The sequence below is a fragment of the Pelodiscus sinensis genome, chromosome 15 (genome assembly GCF_052426305.1).
Source record: "Pelodiscus sinensis isolate ZL-2025 chromosome 15, ASM5242630v1, whole genome shotgun sequence".
Lineage (NCBI taxonomy): Eukaryota > Metazoa > Chordata > Testudines > Trionychidae > Pelodiscus > Pelodiscus sinensis.
The window spans coordinates 7,096,006-7,109,840 of NC_143066.1; the positions used below are offsets into that span (position 1 = coordinate 7,096,006).

Sequence of the window (13,835 nt, forward strand, 5' to 3'; positions counted from 1 at the left end):
AGGCCTGTCCTGCACCTGACTGCCATGGAGGCAGCCTTTAATTTAGCTTTAAATGTGATCTCCTCTTGCATGGCTTTGTCCCCTGAGCACAGCTCGTAATGAAGGGCACAGGCAGGCTTCCCTTCTACTGTTGACTTACCGTGACATGTGAACTGGGCTGAATTCACATGGCGAAGAGACATCCAAGCAATCGGGAGCACACACAGTAATGAGCTGAGCCTGGCTAGGCAAGTAACAAACTCAGTGGTCTGAGTGCCATTCTGCTCTGGCTAGACCCTGATCTTTCAACATCGGTGAGAAAAATGCCCTTTTTCCTGTAATGTTCTCTTCTTCCATGCACTTTTATGGTCTGGCCTTTGCGTTCATTCAACCCCAAGCAGGCCCTAGAGCAGCGATGGGCAACCAAGACTATGAGTGGCCCTCCTTCCTCTCAATGGGCCACATGATTCCAGTGGTGGGCAACCTGCAGCCCGTGACCCACTGGAGTTCCACCTGCAGCCTGTACACCCCTTCTCTGCCCCCTTCCCTCTCGCCTCTTGCACACTGGAGCCCCACAATTCCTCCTCTCCCCCCTTGCTCCCAGCACTTTCGGAGCTCCATGCATCTGCTGATTCGCGCTCCATCCTCACTCCTCCCCTGCCGTCCCAGAGCTTGAACAGCTGCAAACAGCTGATTCACAACATTCCAGTTCTGGGAGGGAGGGAGGAAGGGAGAGGAACAGGCACGGAGCACAAATCAGTGGGTTCATGGTGCTCCAAAAGTGCTGGGGGGAGTACGAATTGCAGGGCTCCAGTGCCCCAGTGCGCAAAAGGTGTGAGGGAAGGGGGCAGAAAAGAGGTGCACAAGCTGCAGGTCGAGGGGGAGGAGGAGGTATTGCAGGGCTCCAGTGCACGAGAGGTGCATGGGGCAGGGAGGCAGACAAGGGGTCCACGGGCCGCAGATGGAACCCCACTGGGTGGCCTGCAAGCTACAGGTTGCCTACTGCTGCCCTAGAGGATGATCCCAAGTCAGAAGTTCATGTGAGCAAGATGGCCCAATGAGCATGACTGATTGACTAATTCTTAACGTACCGCCTCAAAAAGCAACACTCCCTGTCCTGGCCAGCCAGTCAGCAGTAACCCAGCAGTGCTTTGGGAGAGTGCAGACCTTGTGACATAATCCAGCTCCCGGCCAAGACAGCCCCGATGTTTAGAGTATTGGGCCTCTTCTACCACACCTGCTAATCCCTTTCCTTATCCTGCCCAGAGAATCCTTGCGTTAGCACAGTCTGCAATTCCACCCTCTCTGATCTGGCAAATCCTTTTCCATTTTGCTTTGAAGAAAGATGGATTTATCCCCTTTGGGGGTTGGTATCCTGGGAGATATACCCTAGAACTGCATCCTCCCCAAGCTGAAATGGTTCAGGATCAGCATTGCTCTGCATTGAGGGGGCAGTAAGCCCAACCCTGTGCCTTGTTTGGAGGAGACCAGAGGCTCTGGCCCAGCAGGACAGGCTGGGGGGGGCGGGGGGGGAGGACACCTGAGAGCAAGCAAGCAGGAGTCAGTGGCGTGACCAGCACACTGGGACACAATCCCAAAACATCTTCTGTGACCGCTCCTCCTCATAGCATTGAATCAGTTTGCATTCAGGGCTAGATAAAGATGATGGGGGGCCCATAGGCACATGCAGCTCTCTCAGACGCCACCCCTGAAGATGCTGAATCGGTAACAGTGGGCCCCTCCATTTCTGCCAGAAATGATGGGAGCCACATACCTGCTTTCACCTAGAGAGTGCAGGACAGGCAGCTTCTTCCCTGGCGGTAGCAGCTGCTGCTCCTGCCTCTGCTGGAGGCTCCCTGAAGCTATTACTGCCTCAGGGACACCTGGGTCAAATATTCACGCTTTGTTTTGAATGGACGAGGAAACATTTTCAAAATTAAAGCTCAGATTCCACATAACACAGCCTGGGAAGCAGGGGCCATAGGCGTGGGCCTGTAGTGCTTTCATCTGTCCCTGTTTGCTTTTCTATAAGACCTTCCCTCCAAGAGTGTTTTACTGGCGAGGTTGGTAAATACTGTTGCTCCCATTTTACAGACAGACAAACTGAATCACAAAGAGGTGAAGTGATTTGCCCAAGGAGCAGACACAAGTGCCTGAGTTGGGACTAGAACCAGTCTCCTGTCACTCAGACCTGTGTGTTCACCGGCATTCCCTCCGCGGGACTTTGCTTAGCCCGTGACATAACCAGGGGTTTTGTCACAGTAAGTGCTACTGGAAACAGACTAGGGCTACCGGCCGATATGGGACCCTGAGCTCTCCCCTCCCCCTGCAATCCAGGGCAGTGTTTTCAGGATAGTTAAGGGGATGACTGGGATTGGGTAACTGAATCCCAGAACCTCTGCAGCCGTTAACAGGATCTTGTCTTGTGTCTGATTTGTTGGTGTGACTCACGAAGGGAAGGTTCTGACTGGCCTCGGGAAGCAAGCAAGCAGCCGGGCCAAGGCTTTCTAGCACATATTTGAGTTTCAGTGGATCTCACAGCCCCCTACTCTCTGCCTGATGAGCAGACAAAACAAGCAAATCCGCCTCCTTGCTCTGAACAGGTTGTTTCCCCTCTGTCCTGTGGCTAAAATTCCCAGGCTTTCCTCTGCAGAGCGCGCACCGTTCCGAATAAGCTCCTCTAATCATTCCTGACACTGCTGAATCAAACAGAAAGCAAGGCAAGCTGAAAGGAGACAATATTGCCACTTACCCGCAGCATTGATATTTTCCTCACAGGAGTACCAGATCCCGGTGTGGAAATACCGGAAGAGAAAGCGGTCGTCCCCCGTCTCCCAGCTGTAGTGCACCACATTCTGGTTTGTCTCATTGGCCGTCTCGTTCCCGCTGTAGTTGAGGCAGTTTGTCTTCTTGTCTTTCCCACAGTTTGGCTTGGGGACCCGCTGAGTCCCTTCACACCAGTGGGTTGTGATAAAGGCTGTGGTGGAGAAGAGGAGAGCCATCAGGTTCAGACTCACTGCTAGAAGGGCTCTGCATCTTCGGTTGGTCTTCATGGTAACCCGCCTCCTCCTGCGGAGAACAGAAATCAAAGGTGGGTTTTGGCTGGGAAGTTCAAAGCCTGTCGCAATTCAGAATCTTGTTTTCCAGTCACTGAAAGTCTCCGCTTCTTCCAATCTGTTGCGAAGGAAATGCTGCAGCCAGCCTCCCATTTTCCTCTTGGTTTGAAATCCCGACTCGGTGTGTTCCGGGAGCAGCTGCCGCCAGCAGAAATGTAGCTGTATTGTTGTGTGTGTTGTGGCTAAGAGTGCTGAAAGGCTCAGAGAAGGTCTGTCTCTGAGACAGCATCAAGAGCAAGTGAACATCTGCCAGCGTAATACACATGATGCTCAGGGGCTAGGCAGCCTTCTCCAGGGGGAGACACCTGCAGGCTGTGGGACTACATTGTACTTGACTCCGAAATCAAGCAGGAGCCAGACAGCAGTGGCTGCTTCTGCATGCCACCAAAGTCGTTTGTGAATCTCCGGCTGCCACTGCATCATGCTGACAGCTGAACGGAATGGAGGAGGAGGGGGAGGAGACCTCATTTGATTTTCAAAATTAATAATTATTCCAAGCGGAGGAGCCCATTTTCTGCACCTGTGCGTGAATATTTACCCAGCAGGAAGGTGAATTCAGTATGAGTGCGGACTTTATGTTTTGTCTTGAGTAAGGAACAAGTTAGGGGGCTGATCCGCCTGTTAGGTCACAGGACTGTAACTCCTCTGACTTCAGCCGAGCTGCTCTCAATTTACAGCTGCGTGAAAGGAAAATTAGGCCCAAAGGTGACGAAGTACTAAAATGTCACTATTAATTAAAAAAATAGTCCCACAAGAGCCAATGGAGGAGAGCAGCTCACAAGGAATGATGCATTGGCCACCACTGTCTGCCTGTTCGCTGTGTCTCTGAATCTTTTATTCAGAATTATTCAGGCAAACAGCCTGCTTGTCTGTGTGAGCACTGTTGTGAGAATCTGACCGGCAGAATTCCAAGCCCAGCTGTGTGGTTGGTCACCTGAGTTGCATGGGACTGTTTTTGTGCCCTTATCCGATAAGCATCACTTTTTGAACAGCGGAATTTGCACCAACCACAGGGGCTCGGATCTTTTTTAGGGAGCATCTGGGAGCACTTTAGGGCCGTGCCTGCCCAATGTGATGCAACTTGTATGACATCACAAATTCAACACAAGCCTTTTGTTTGGAAAAGTTTTGACCAACTCTCTCCATTTCACAACATTTTGTGCCTTATTGTAGCACAGAGAAATGTTGGGGGCCATACCAAAATAATAGCTGAACGTGACCATTTTAAAGCTGGCCAGTGCTACCGCCAGAAAAGCAGCAGCAGCAGACACCTTGTCCTGCCCCGTGAGGGCAGCAATGGGCCCTCTGCAGCATACGCGACCCCTTGCTCTCAGACTGACAGTCTTGAGTCCAATTCTACACACCTCTCTCTCAGCGTAGTGTGGCCTAACAGCCAAAGTCCATTACCATGCCTCTCACGTGGCAGTGCGACCCAATGGCCAAAGGAGTCACTGTAATCCCCCTGTGGTATTAGTAGTCCAGAGTAGTGGCCAAGGAGTCAGGATACTTCCTCCTGAGGTTAGGGTAGCATGGCCTAGTAGCCAGTGGCAGAGCAATAGATGTAGAACCCCATATGGGGTAGGTGAGAAGGGCGTAGGGAGACCCAGGCCCTCCCTCTCCACTGGATCCCAGTCCAGGGCCCTATCAGCAGTGGAGTGGTCCAATGTTAACTCAGCAGAGAATCCCACCACAACATGCCGAGCTCCCAGGCTGCTTCCTACTAATCTCTTATCAGTTGTCCTCTCCGTCCCTTTGCTCCGGTCTGGGGACTTCCCCTGAAATCCCTCACAGACTGGCCACCGTGACATGGTCCATTGGTGCTTCCTCCCCTGGAGTTCTTGTGGCACCTCCTTCCCCTGCCGCAGTCAGTCCTGAGTGAGCAGCTCCACAGGCCTTTATAGCCAGCCTCCAGCTGGAGCATGCCCAGCAGGGCAGTGGGGCGGGGCTTCCTCAGCCAGGTGAGCCAGGTTAACCCCTTCAGGCCCAGTGCGGGGTTGATACACCCCATCACAGTGTAATATACCCATCACCTCAATAAGTATTATGCTCAGAGTATTAATGATATACATCATATCTGTTGTGCTAGGAAATTATGCTAAGGGGAATGTATTATGCACTTTCCACAATTCTGTTCACCCATGTCCATATCTCACAACACTTTGCAAAGCCAAAGTCAGCTTTGCCGTTAAAACATAGGAAACCTGTCAAAAAAAGGATACATGGATACTGTGTTTATCTTAGCACATGCTGGGATGTCCTTCTTCACCCAACTGGTTTTGAATGTCGTAAATAAGAGATAAGGACAAGTACAGAATAGCAAGGTAAGGAACTGGTATGAACTGATGGGTTAGGTCTTAGGTGATTTATAAAGTGCTTTTAGCTTGTAAATAACCCAACTCTAAATAGAGATAATTTTGCAGGTGTAACTTTGAAGCTCACTTAAGGCACGTCTACAAAGCAGGCAAAAGTCGAATTAAGCTACTCAACTAGAGCTATGTCAATTACCGTAGTGTAAGTCGAAATAGCTTAATTCAGTTTTTGGCGCTGTCTACCCAGCAGGAAGTCGAAGGAAGAGCACAGGGTTACTGGAGTCGGAGTAAGGAGTCTTCCAGCTCGAAATTATTTCAAAATAAAGGCTTATAGCGTAGACACGCACTATACGTCAGGTATTGCTAAATAACGCTGCTGTGTAGATGTACCCTTACTGTGTACAGTGAACATGATATGAGAAGCAGTTTCCTAAAGGGAATTTCAGGTAAACCTCTGTGACAGAATGTATCCCTGTGTTCACATCCTACACACTGTTGAAATAATCTTTGTAGAAAGTATGCATTGTACGGTATTGAAAACTCATAATTTGCTGATCACCATGATCCTTATAAAATATGTGTGGCTACATTGTATGTGAAGTTAAGTTTCCACTGTATGGTGTTTATACTTGTTCCAAACGGAGTTGGCAAACAGGTTTGTCCTTAGCAAAGGAACGTGTGCTCTACTTCATTTGCATTTAAGCAGTAAATAGAGTCATCAATCAGGAAGGGAAACAGGTGAGAAAAAAGAAGCAGGGAACATCTTTCCCTATGGATTCTCTGTCTTTTGTTATCTACCTGGAAATATTTTTTCAAGAGGGGGACTATAAAAAAGAGGGACAAACACCCTAAAGCCCCACCCCCTTGCTTTCCTTCATATTGACGGTATCTGAAACAACCAAGGAAGCATTTGTTGGATACTGGGAGAAGGGGTCCTGAGATAAGAAGTTTGGTCAGTAAACTGCTGAAGGCATGTTAAATTCAAAGCAAAGGTGAGTTAGGAACCAGTAGCGATTTATTGTTTTTCTGTAACTATATTTCTGTTTAAATGGAAGTATTTGAGACACTCAATTCGGGGTTGTGTGCGTATTCTTTCTATTAAGGAAATAAGACACTTCATAAAATTTGTATTGCCAGGAAAAGGCTGGGCACTGCAGAACACACATTTCCAGGGGGGAATCTAAGACAGGAGGTGTGCTGAGGTCACCCTGCAGTATGACCATGGCTGGTGAGAGCCAGAGTGTAAACCACTTGTGGCTGGCAGGCTGCAGTTACACACAGACACTCAAGTTGTGGTTTGCATGTTGGAAAGCTGGTTTTGAGTAGCCAAGGTGAGAATTCCAGCAAGGCATCATAAGTCACCCAAGGTTATGGGGTCACACCGCTGCTCACTCGTTTAGATTGTACACTGAGGCTTATATCATGGATGCTTAGAATGAGCAGGCCCATCAACAGAGGGGGGCAAAGCGAGCTGCAGCAACGGTGGGGGCCTGGTGATTTAAAAGGGCCCGGGGCTCCTGGCCATTGCTGCAGCAGTAGTAGCTCTTTAAATTGCTACTGGAGTCCCAGAGGTTTTGCCTCTGGGCATGTTCACTGCCGCCTCATTTTCAGGGCTGTCGATAGACTTGCTGGGCCCTTAGGCAAAGTGGGGTGAGGCCGGTTCTGTTCTCCCAGAAGGGGCGGAGCCTTGGGCAGAAGGGGTGGGGCTGGGCCAGCCTTCCCCTGCCAACACTGCATCACCATCTGGAACTTTTAGTGCAAAAAAAGTAGGCGTTAAGCATAATTAGGATTAAGCAGCAGTGATGAATGGATCACAGTGGAGCCTAAACCTGGGGCTTTAGCGACTGACCACCTTTATGCATTTGGACTAACTTCCCACTGGTAGGTGTCTAGGAGCTTTTGAAAACCCCACTAGACATCTAAAGGTGCATACATTTCTTTAGAAGTTTAGCCCTTCTGCACCTTTAACATTTTACCCAAGATCTGTTTACAAGTCTATCCAGAAAACAATGTTGATTCATATTAATTATGCCACCAGTCTCTACTACCTCTCCATGACTTGGTCCAGGACTGATGTCAACCTCACTGGCCTATCCTTATCCAATGCATCCTGTTTACCTTTTTAAAATCTTGGCCCAAGATGAGTTTTTTATCTAGTACTTGTACTTCTCTGATATCTCAAAAATGGGTTAAATGGCAAATCAGTGGCTCATAAAACTTCTCGGTCCCCTCATTTTATATTTTGTGAGTTCCCCAGGCCTGCAGATTTTAAAATGTTTCGTGCCAGCAGTTGCTATTAACATCTTCCTCGGTTACTGCTGAAATAATAATTATACTGTCAGATAGGAACGCACCATGAGACTTCTTTTCAAATACAGACCTGAACTATTCATTTAACACTTCTGTTTTTTTCTGCATTATTTATAGTTTTACTATCCCTATCGGATTCTGTGACTGGCATCTGATTTGTTCCTGATACATTTCAAGATTCTTTTTGTTGTTCTAACCTTATTGTCTATAGATGTTATGCACCATTTGTTTCTCTTTAGCCTCCCCTTTGTTTGTGATATATTGTTTTCATTTTTAATTGTATTGTTGCTTTTACTTCCCTTCTTAACCAATACATTTTTAAAGTAACAAAATCTTCTTTCACCATTGTTTTTTTTTTCTTGTTGTTTTTTTCTGCTTCTATTAAAGGTTTCTAAAATGTCTCCAAAGGATCTTTCCCTATTGTTTTGTTTAGTGTTTTCCAAAACCCACTCAGTTTTGCTCATAGCTGTTTTCAGCTTAGAGAAAATGGAATTTTTATTATTTACACAAACACACACACACACACACACACACACACAGGAGGGGGAGAAAGAGGTTTAAAAGTGGAGTTATTTGAGGTATTTTTTTAAAATATGTTTAAATATATATTAAAGAAACCTCGCATTTCTCATGTTTTTTTTTTTAAAAGGTCTATTACATGGGGGAATAAAAATCCCTTTATGTCAGGGAAGGCGCAAAACCCCCTATTTTGGGAAGTTGAATAAAAAATCCTGTTATCGATGAGGAGTAAAAAAAAAAAAAAACCCAGTATCAGGGAGGAGTATAAAAACATCCTTATTGGGGAAGGGAGTAAGACTTTTGTGTGAGGAGATTTAAAAGGCCCCTCCACCTCACCTACTCCCTACCCACACAGGTAAAAACTTTCCAGGAAAGTTTTGACTGGAAACCTTACCTGTTCACACAAAGCACAGACCCAAACAATACTCCCCACCAAGCCAATGTCCATACATCTGCTGTTGCCATTTGTCCTCATACTTCTCTGTAATCAAAGCTACAAGAATTCTCACATTGCCTCTCTCACCTTTAAATGTTGACTGCCCGTAATGCTTTGCAAAGTTTTTTGCATGTAGCAATGACTGTGCAATTATGACGTGGTTCGTTCTTTTTGTGAGGGACCTCCAGAGGGTACAAATTCCCCGATTTTTGTGGAAAGAGGTTGCAAGATTTTAATACTATCTGAATATGTGGCTAGAGAGAGGGGATAGGCGGTAGTGTCCAATCATAGATCTGTATGTAACTCAAGGTGAGGCAGGTTCCATTGTGATAGATGAAGGGGAAAGAGAGAAGGCTGATGAGAAAAGATCAAGAGCTCAGTTTTGCAAATGCTGAGCTTAAGGGGATGGCTGGACAGCCACAAAGAGGTGTCAGAAAAAGCCAGCAATGCCGGTTTGGGTGGAAGGAGCCATGTCCCAAGTACAGAGAGAGATTTTTGAATCAATGCAAAATTATAGTTGAGGTTGTGCAGGCAAATAAGATTGCTTAGGGATGAGGGGCAGACAGAGAAAAGAAGACGGCCAATGACGTGAGTTCTGTGGGGCCCCTGGGAAAGTTGGCTGGAGAATGACCTATCCAATAAAACACTTTAGTAGCATCAAGAGAGCTAGGAGGAGCCCCAGGCGAGGGTGGATCCACGAAAGCTGAGTGAGGAAAGGTTTTAAAGACATATGGTGACTGCTACAAAGCATTCAATGGTCCTGGCTTAGTCACCCTCCACACCCATCCCCAGGCATCCACTGGATGCCATGTCTCGGGTCTCCACCATAAGAACTCTTCCCTTGTCTTGGCTGAGTGCGCTGCTGTTTCACACTCGTGCAATGTGGCTTGGCTGAAAGCATCCCCACATATCGTGCAACAGTATTTTAACTAATCTGGGCCAAAATTTGCTCTCCTTTATACTACAGCAAATCTAAAGTACACCAATGCAAAGAAAAGCAGAAACAGCTTGCTGTCTTTCTATAGATAGACTAGAAAAAAGTTGATTAGTTGCTTCTCAGGAAAACAGCTTTTGAATTCATATCCTCCTTTAATATCATTGGCCTCCCAGTCTATAGTGAAGCTATTGCTGCCCAAGAGCTATTTAAAGCTACGATAGCCGTGATAGAAATTGCACTTCCCTGTAGCATTCCAAAAGCTCCTACTTTACTACTACAGATAATGCCACATAAATACAACTTAATCCTGATATCTGAACTGCTTTCGGTAACACATGTATGATCTTTCCATTTTTATGCATTTTCAAATCTGATAAACTGGGATTATACGGAGAGGGATGGTTGATGTCTTCCAGCGTGAGAAAAAAACAGAGAACCAATTTCCTTCTTTTCAATTAATCCCAACATACACTACAGGAAAAGTCCCCATGATTAAGGGAAGCTGACTTTCATTAGGAAAAAGATAAATTTCAGGGTACAACAATCCTGATTGATGGCCCAGCTGTGCTTTAGGTTGAGCATCTTGTGACTTTTGAGTTTCTACAGCTGTTTATGGTGAAAGAAACTAAGAAAATACCAGAGGGAAAGTTCTTTCCTTTTTTGCAGATATCTATTGGGCAAGATCATCACTACTAATATACGATACCCGAATCTCATCAGTTGGACATAAATAAATGTGCCTGATTTTCAGAAAGTGCCAACCACCTGCTTTCTGGAAATTCAGAATAAGCTGCCTTGTATTGGACACCTTCTGTGGCTCCCAAAATCAAGTTATTTTTAAGGATTGCCAATCAACATTCCCTAATTTTTTCCATCCACGTGTGGAATAAATGTTATGTGTACTGAGGCACGTGTGACTGTGCACCCCTGGTAGAAACATATGCTGCCGACTGTGGGTGCTCTGCTAAGCAGCTGGGTGGCATTTGATTCTCTCCTAGGAGGCCGCCCAAGCACACAGCCTACAGGGAACACTGTCACTGTCTGATGCCATATATCATTGTCTATCACTTTCACACCCACTGGCATTTTGCCAGTGCTTTGATGCTGCTGTCTTTTTAGAGATGTAGAAACTTGGGGGACTTCTAATTTTCACTGTCAGTGATTAGATTAGGTCATCTAATAATGCTATTATTGCTACTGTGGAATGAAAAATCATGTTTCTACAAGAAACAAAAGGAAAATCCACAAGGCAGCCAGTCTTAAAGAAAAAAACTTAAGAACAATCCAGGATATAAAATAAAGAGAAAGCTCAGAAAAATATGTTTAACGTTAAACAAGTGCATCTAAGGGTACGTCTACGCTGCACGGCTATTTCATGGAAATAGTTATTCCAAAATAGCTTATTTCGAAAGAGCACGTCTACACAGCAGGGAAGCCTCAAAATTAGTCCAAGGCAAACTTCCATAATGTAGACGTGCTATCTCGATTTAGAGCTCCAGGAGGCACTGGGGAGGAATAACTTAGAAAGGCCCTGGTGAGGGGCTATTTCAAAATAGCAGCAGTGGGTGTACACATGCCTTATTTCGAAATAGCTATTTCAGAATAGGCATTATTCCTCATAAAATGAGGTGTACAGATTTCAAAATAAGCCACCCATTATTTCAAAATTATTTCCAAATAATGGAATGGCTGTGTAGATGCTCACATTATTTCGAAATAACGCCAGTTATCTCGAAATAACGGTGCAGTGTAGACACACCCTAAGCTACTCTAGAGCTTCTTGAGTTCCTCCATGAGACATAATTTTAAGTTATGCATAAAATGTTAAAAATCACATTGATTACTGTCTGTCCAAGAGAGCCTCTGGAAAAATAACGCAAAAATGGAACAACCGTCCTGGAAAACACTCCAGCTAAGCTGTCCCTCCATCCTCCAACAAGCCCCTTACACTCAAGGAGTAGGCAGATAGAGAAGGGGACACCAGCTCATTCAGCTCCCTGATTTCAAGGTGTAAGAAAAAAAAATGCATGTAAAATAAAACTCCACTGGGGCACACAGGGCCCGAAGCAAAATGACAGCAGCCAGAAGGAAGGGTACACGGCCCAAAAGCTAATGTTGGTGACAAGGAAGTACAGGTGGTCATCTGTGGTAGAAGTGGTCACTGAAGTCCCTTGGATGGGTGGCAAGGTGGGCATCACAATGTCATGTCATTGTGACCACGACTCACCCGTGCTTTAGTGTGATGTCACTGAAGCATGCTTTATTCCAGGGGCTGGCAACGTCCGGCATGCGTGCCATAAGTGGCATGCAAGATGATTTTAGGTGGCACATGCAATGAACAGGCTCCCCCCTCACCCGCAAGAGGAGCCCATGCTGGGGGACAAGAAACCCAGTGGAGGCCACTAGCTGCAGAGAACAAAGATCATCAATATCCCTAATGTACCAAAGGTGTCCCCTCTTGTGGGTGTAGCCCAGCACCTCAACTGAAAGGGGAAGAGGTGGAGAAGTGAAGAGACAGCTTTGGAAAGCCACCTGGGCTTGTGGGTTCGAGTCCCCCCGCCCCCACACACACACCTCAGGAGCAGTCTGGTCTCGCCACCTTGTCAAGCGCAGCTCTTGCTGTTAGTGCTCTGGTCTCCCTGCGTCCTGTCTAAGCTTCAAACATGTGCCCAAGGCAGGTACCAAACACACACAAGCATCCCTCAGGGTCTCCCATCTCACTCCACTCCAGCCCAAAATGGGGAGGCCAATGAGACAAGAATGGAAAGTTTGTTATAACCCAGAATGAAGACAGGCAAACTTAGTCTTTGGAGACCTCCACTAGCAGACAGCAATTCCACATAGGCCTGTAGGGCTGCCCAGTGGCATGCCTCTCATTGTGCCATCTTGGAGTTTCCCATAGGGCCAGAAAAAGAAATAATCAGACAAACCATTAGCCTAGGTCAACAGGAGCACCCCGGGCTGGTTGCACCCTTCAGATCTGCCCACGCTAAGCCCCATTAAAGAGAAGGGGGGTTTTGCCTAAATATGCACCATGAATTTGGGTCAGTAACACCAAGAAGGAAGTGATGAAAAGAGGAAACGATTACACAGCTAGGGTGCATCTACACAGCAGGGCTTAACTCGAAATAAGCTATGCAAATTGAGCGACATCAATTGCGTAGCTTATTTTGAAATTGGGAGCATCTACACGGCACTTATTTCGAAATAGAGCACTCGTCCTCCGACTTCCCTTACTCCCCGTACAATGAGGGTTATAGGAATCGGAGTAAGAAGTCCTCCAGCTTGATAGTATTTCGACATTTCAAAATAATGCTAGTTATTCCGAAATACTGTTGCTTTGTTCTAGATCCCCAGGGCTCGCTCGACAATTAATGGAATCTACTCGCCCGTGGTGAGTAGATTACAAGCCGGCACAGCTGCGCAGCGCGGTCTGCACATGCGCAGCGTGCAGAACCGGGCTTGGCGAGCCCTATAAGATCCCTGTTTTGTATCTATTTTGGGGGGGATATCTGCCTAGTGCTCTGCGTCCTTCATGCATGTTTCCTTCTAGCTCTGTGAGGCCAGGCATCTCTGACTGGGCAGCCATGAGTTAAGCCGGACACCTCTCCTGGTCTGGAGATGTTACATCTAACTCCATTATTAACATAAGCCTCCATTTGCTGGGAATTTGTTTCCCTATTGACAATGCCTTGTCCCAGAAAATTCCAGGAGTCCAAGTCCAATGGATCTGGTTGAATGGGAGCTCTCCGGACTTCTGCTTCTGGCATCACTGGCATCTTCTCTACAGAGAGGGACACTGCACATGTTAGAACCAGGCGTCCGTGGAAGCCCCGACTTTAGCAGTGTCGCTACTGATAAATGAGATGGCTTACTGATGATGGAGCTGGCTATTCGCCCCGGTTAGGTGTGTAGCAGAGTTTTCATTTTAGCAGTGTTGTTAAAATATATTCAAACATCATTCTGGTTTCATTTTTAGAATTAATTTGAAATGGCAATCTCTCAATCCTCAGATGGTTTTTTTAAACTCTTCCCCTAGAAATTAGGGTGGATTTTCACTTCCTACCTGCAATAGGGATTTTTTTACATGTCCCTCCACCTTTTTCCCCATCTTAAACCCCAAAATAGAGATATTTTTTTTTACAAAAGAGGGTTATTTTACCCCACACCTCAAAACAGTTTTATTTACTTTCCTTTTTACTTTCTTTCTTTGCTTTCTTTACTCATTC

At 46.4% G+C, this 13,835-nt stretch overlaps 1 protein-coding gene across 1 annotated transcript in view; it reads right to left on the bottom strand.

Annotated features, from left to right (window-relative positions):
• Positions 1–4,046, bottom strand: part of GSG1L (GSG1 like) — an 81,613-nt gene extending 77,567 nt beyond the window's left edge. The window contains exon 1 of the mRNA XM_089782243.1: positions 2,732–4,046. Coding sequence (XP_089638369.1) covers positions 2,732–3,032 — 301 coding nt within the window. The 5' untranslated portion in view covers positions 3,033–4,046. The remainder of the gene's footprint in view (positions 1–2,731) is intronic.
• Positions 4,047–13,835: the final 9,789 nt, after the last annotated feature.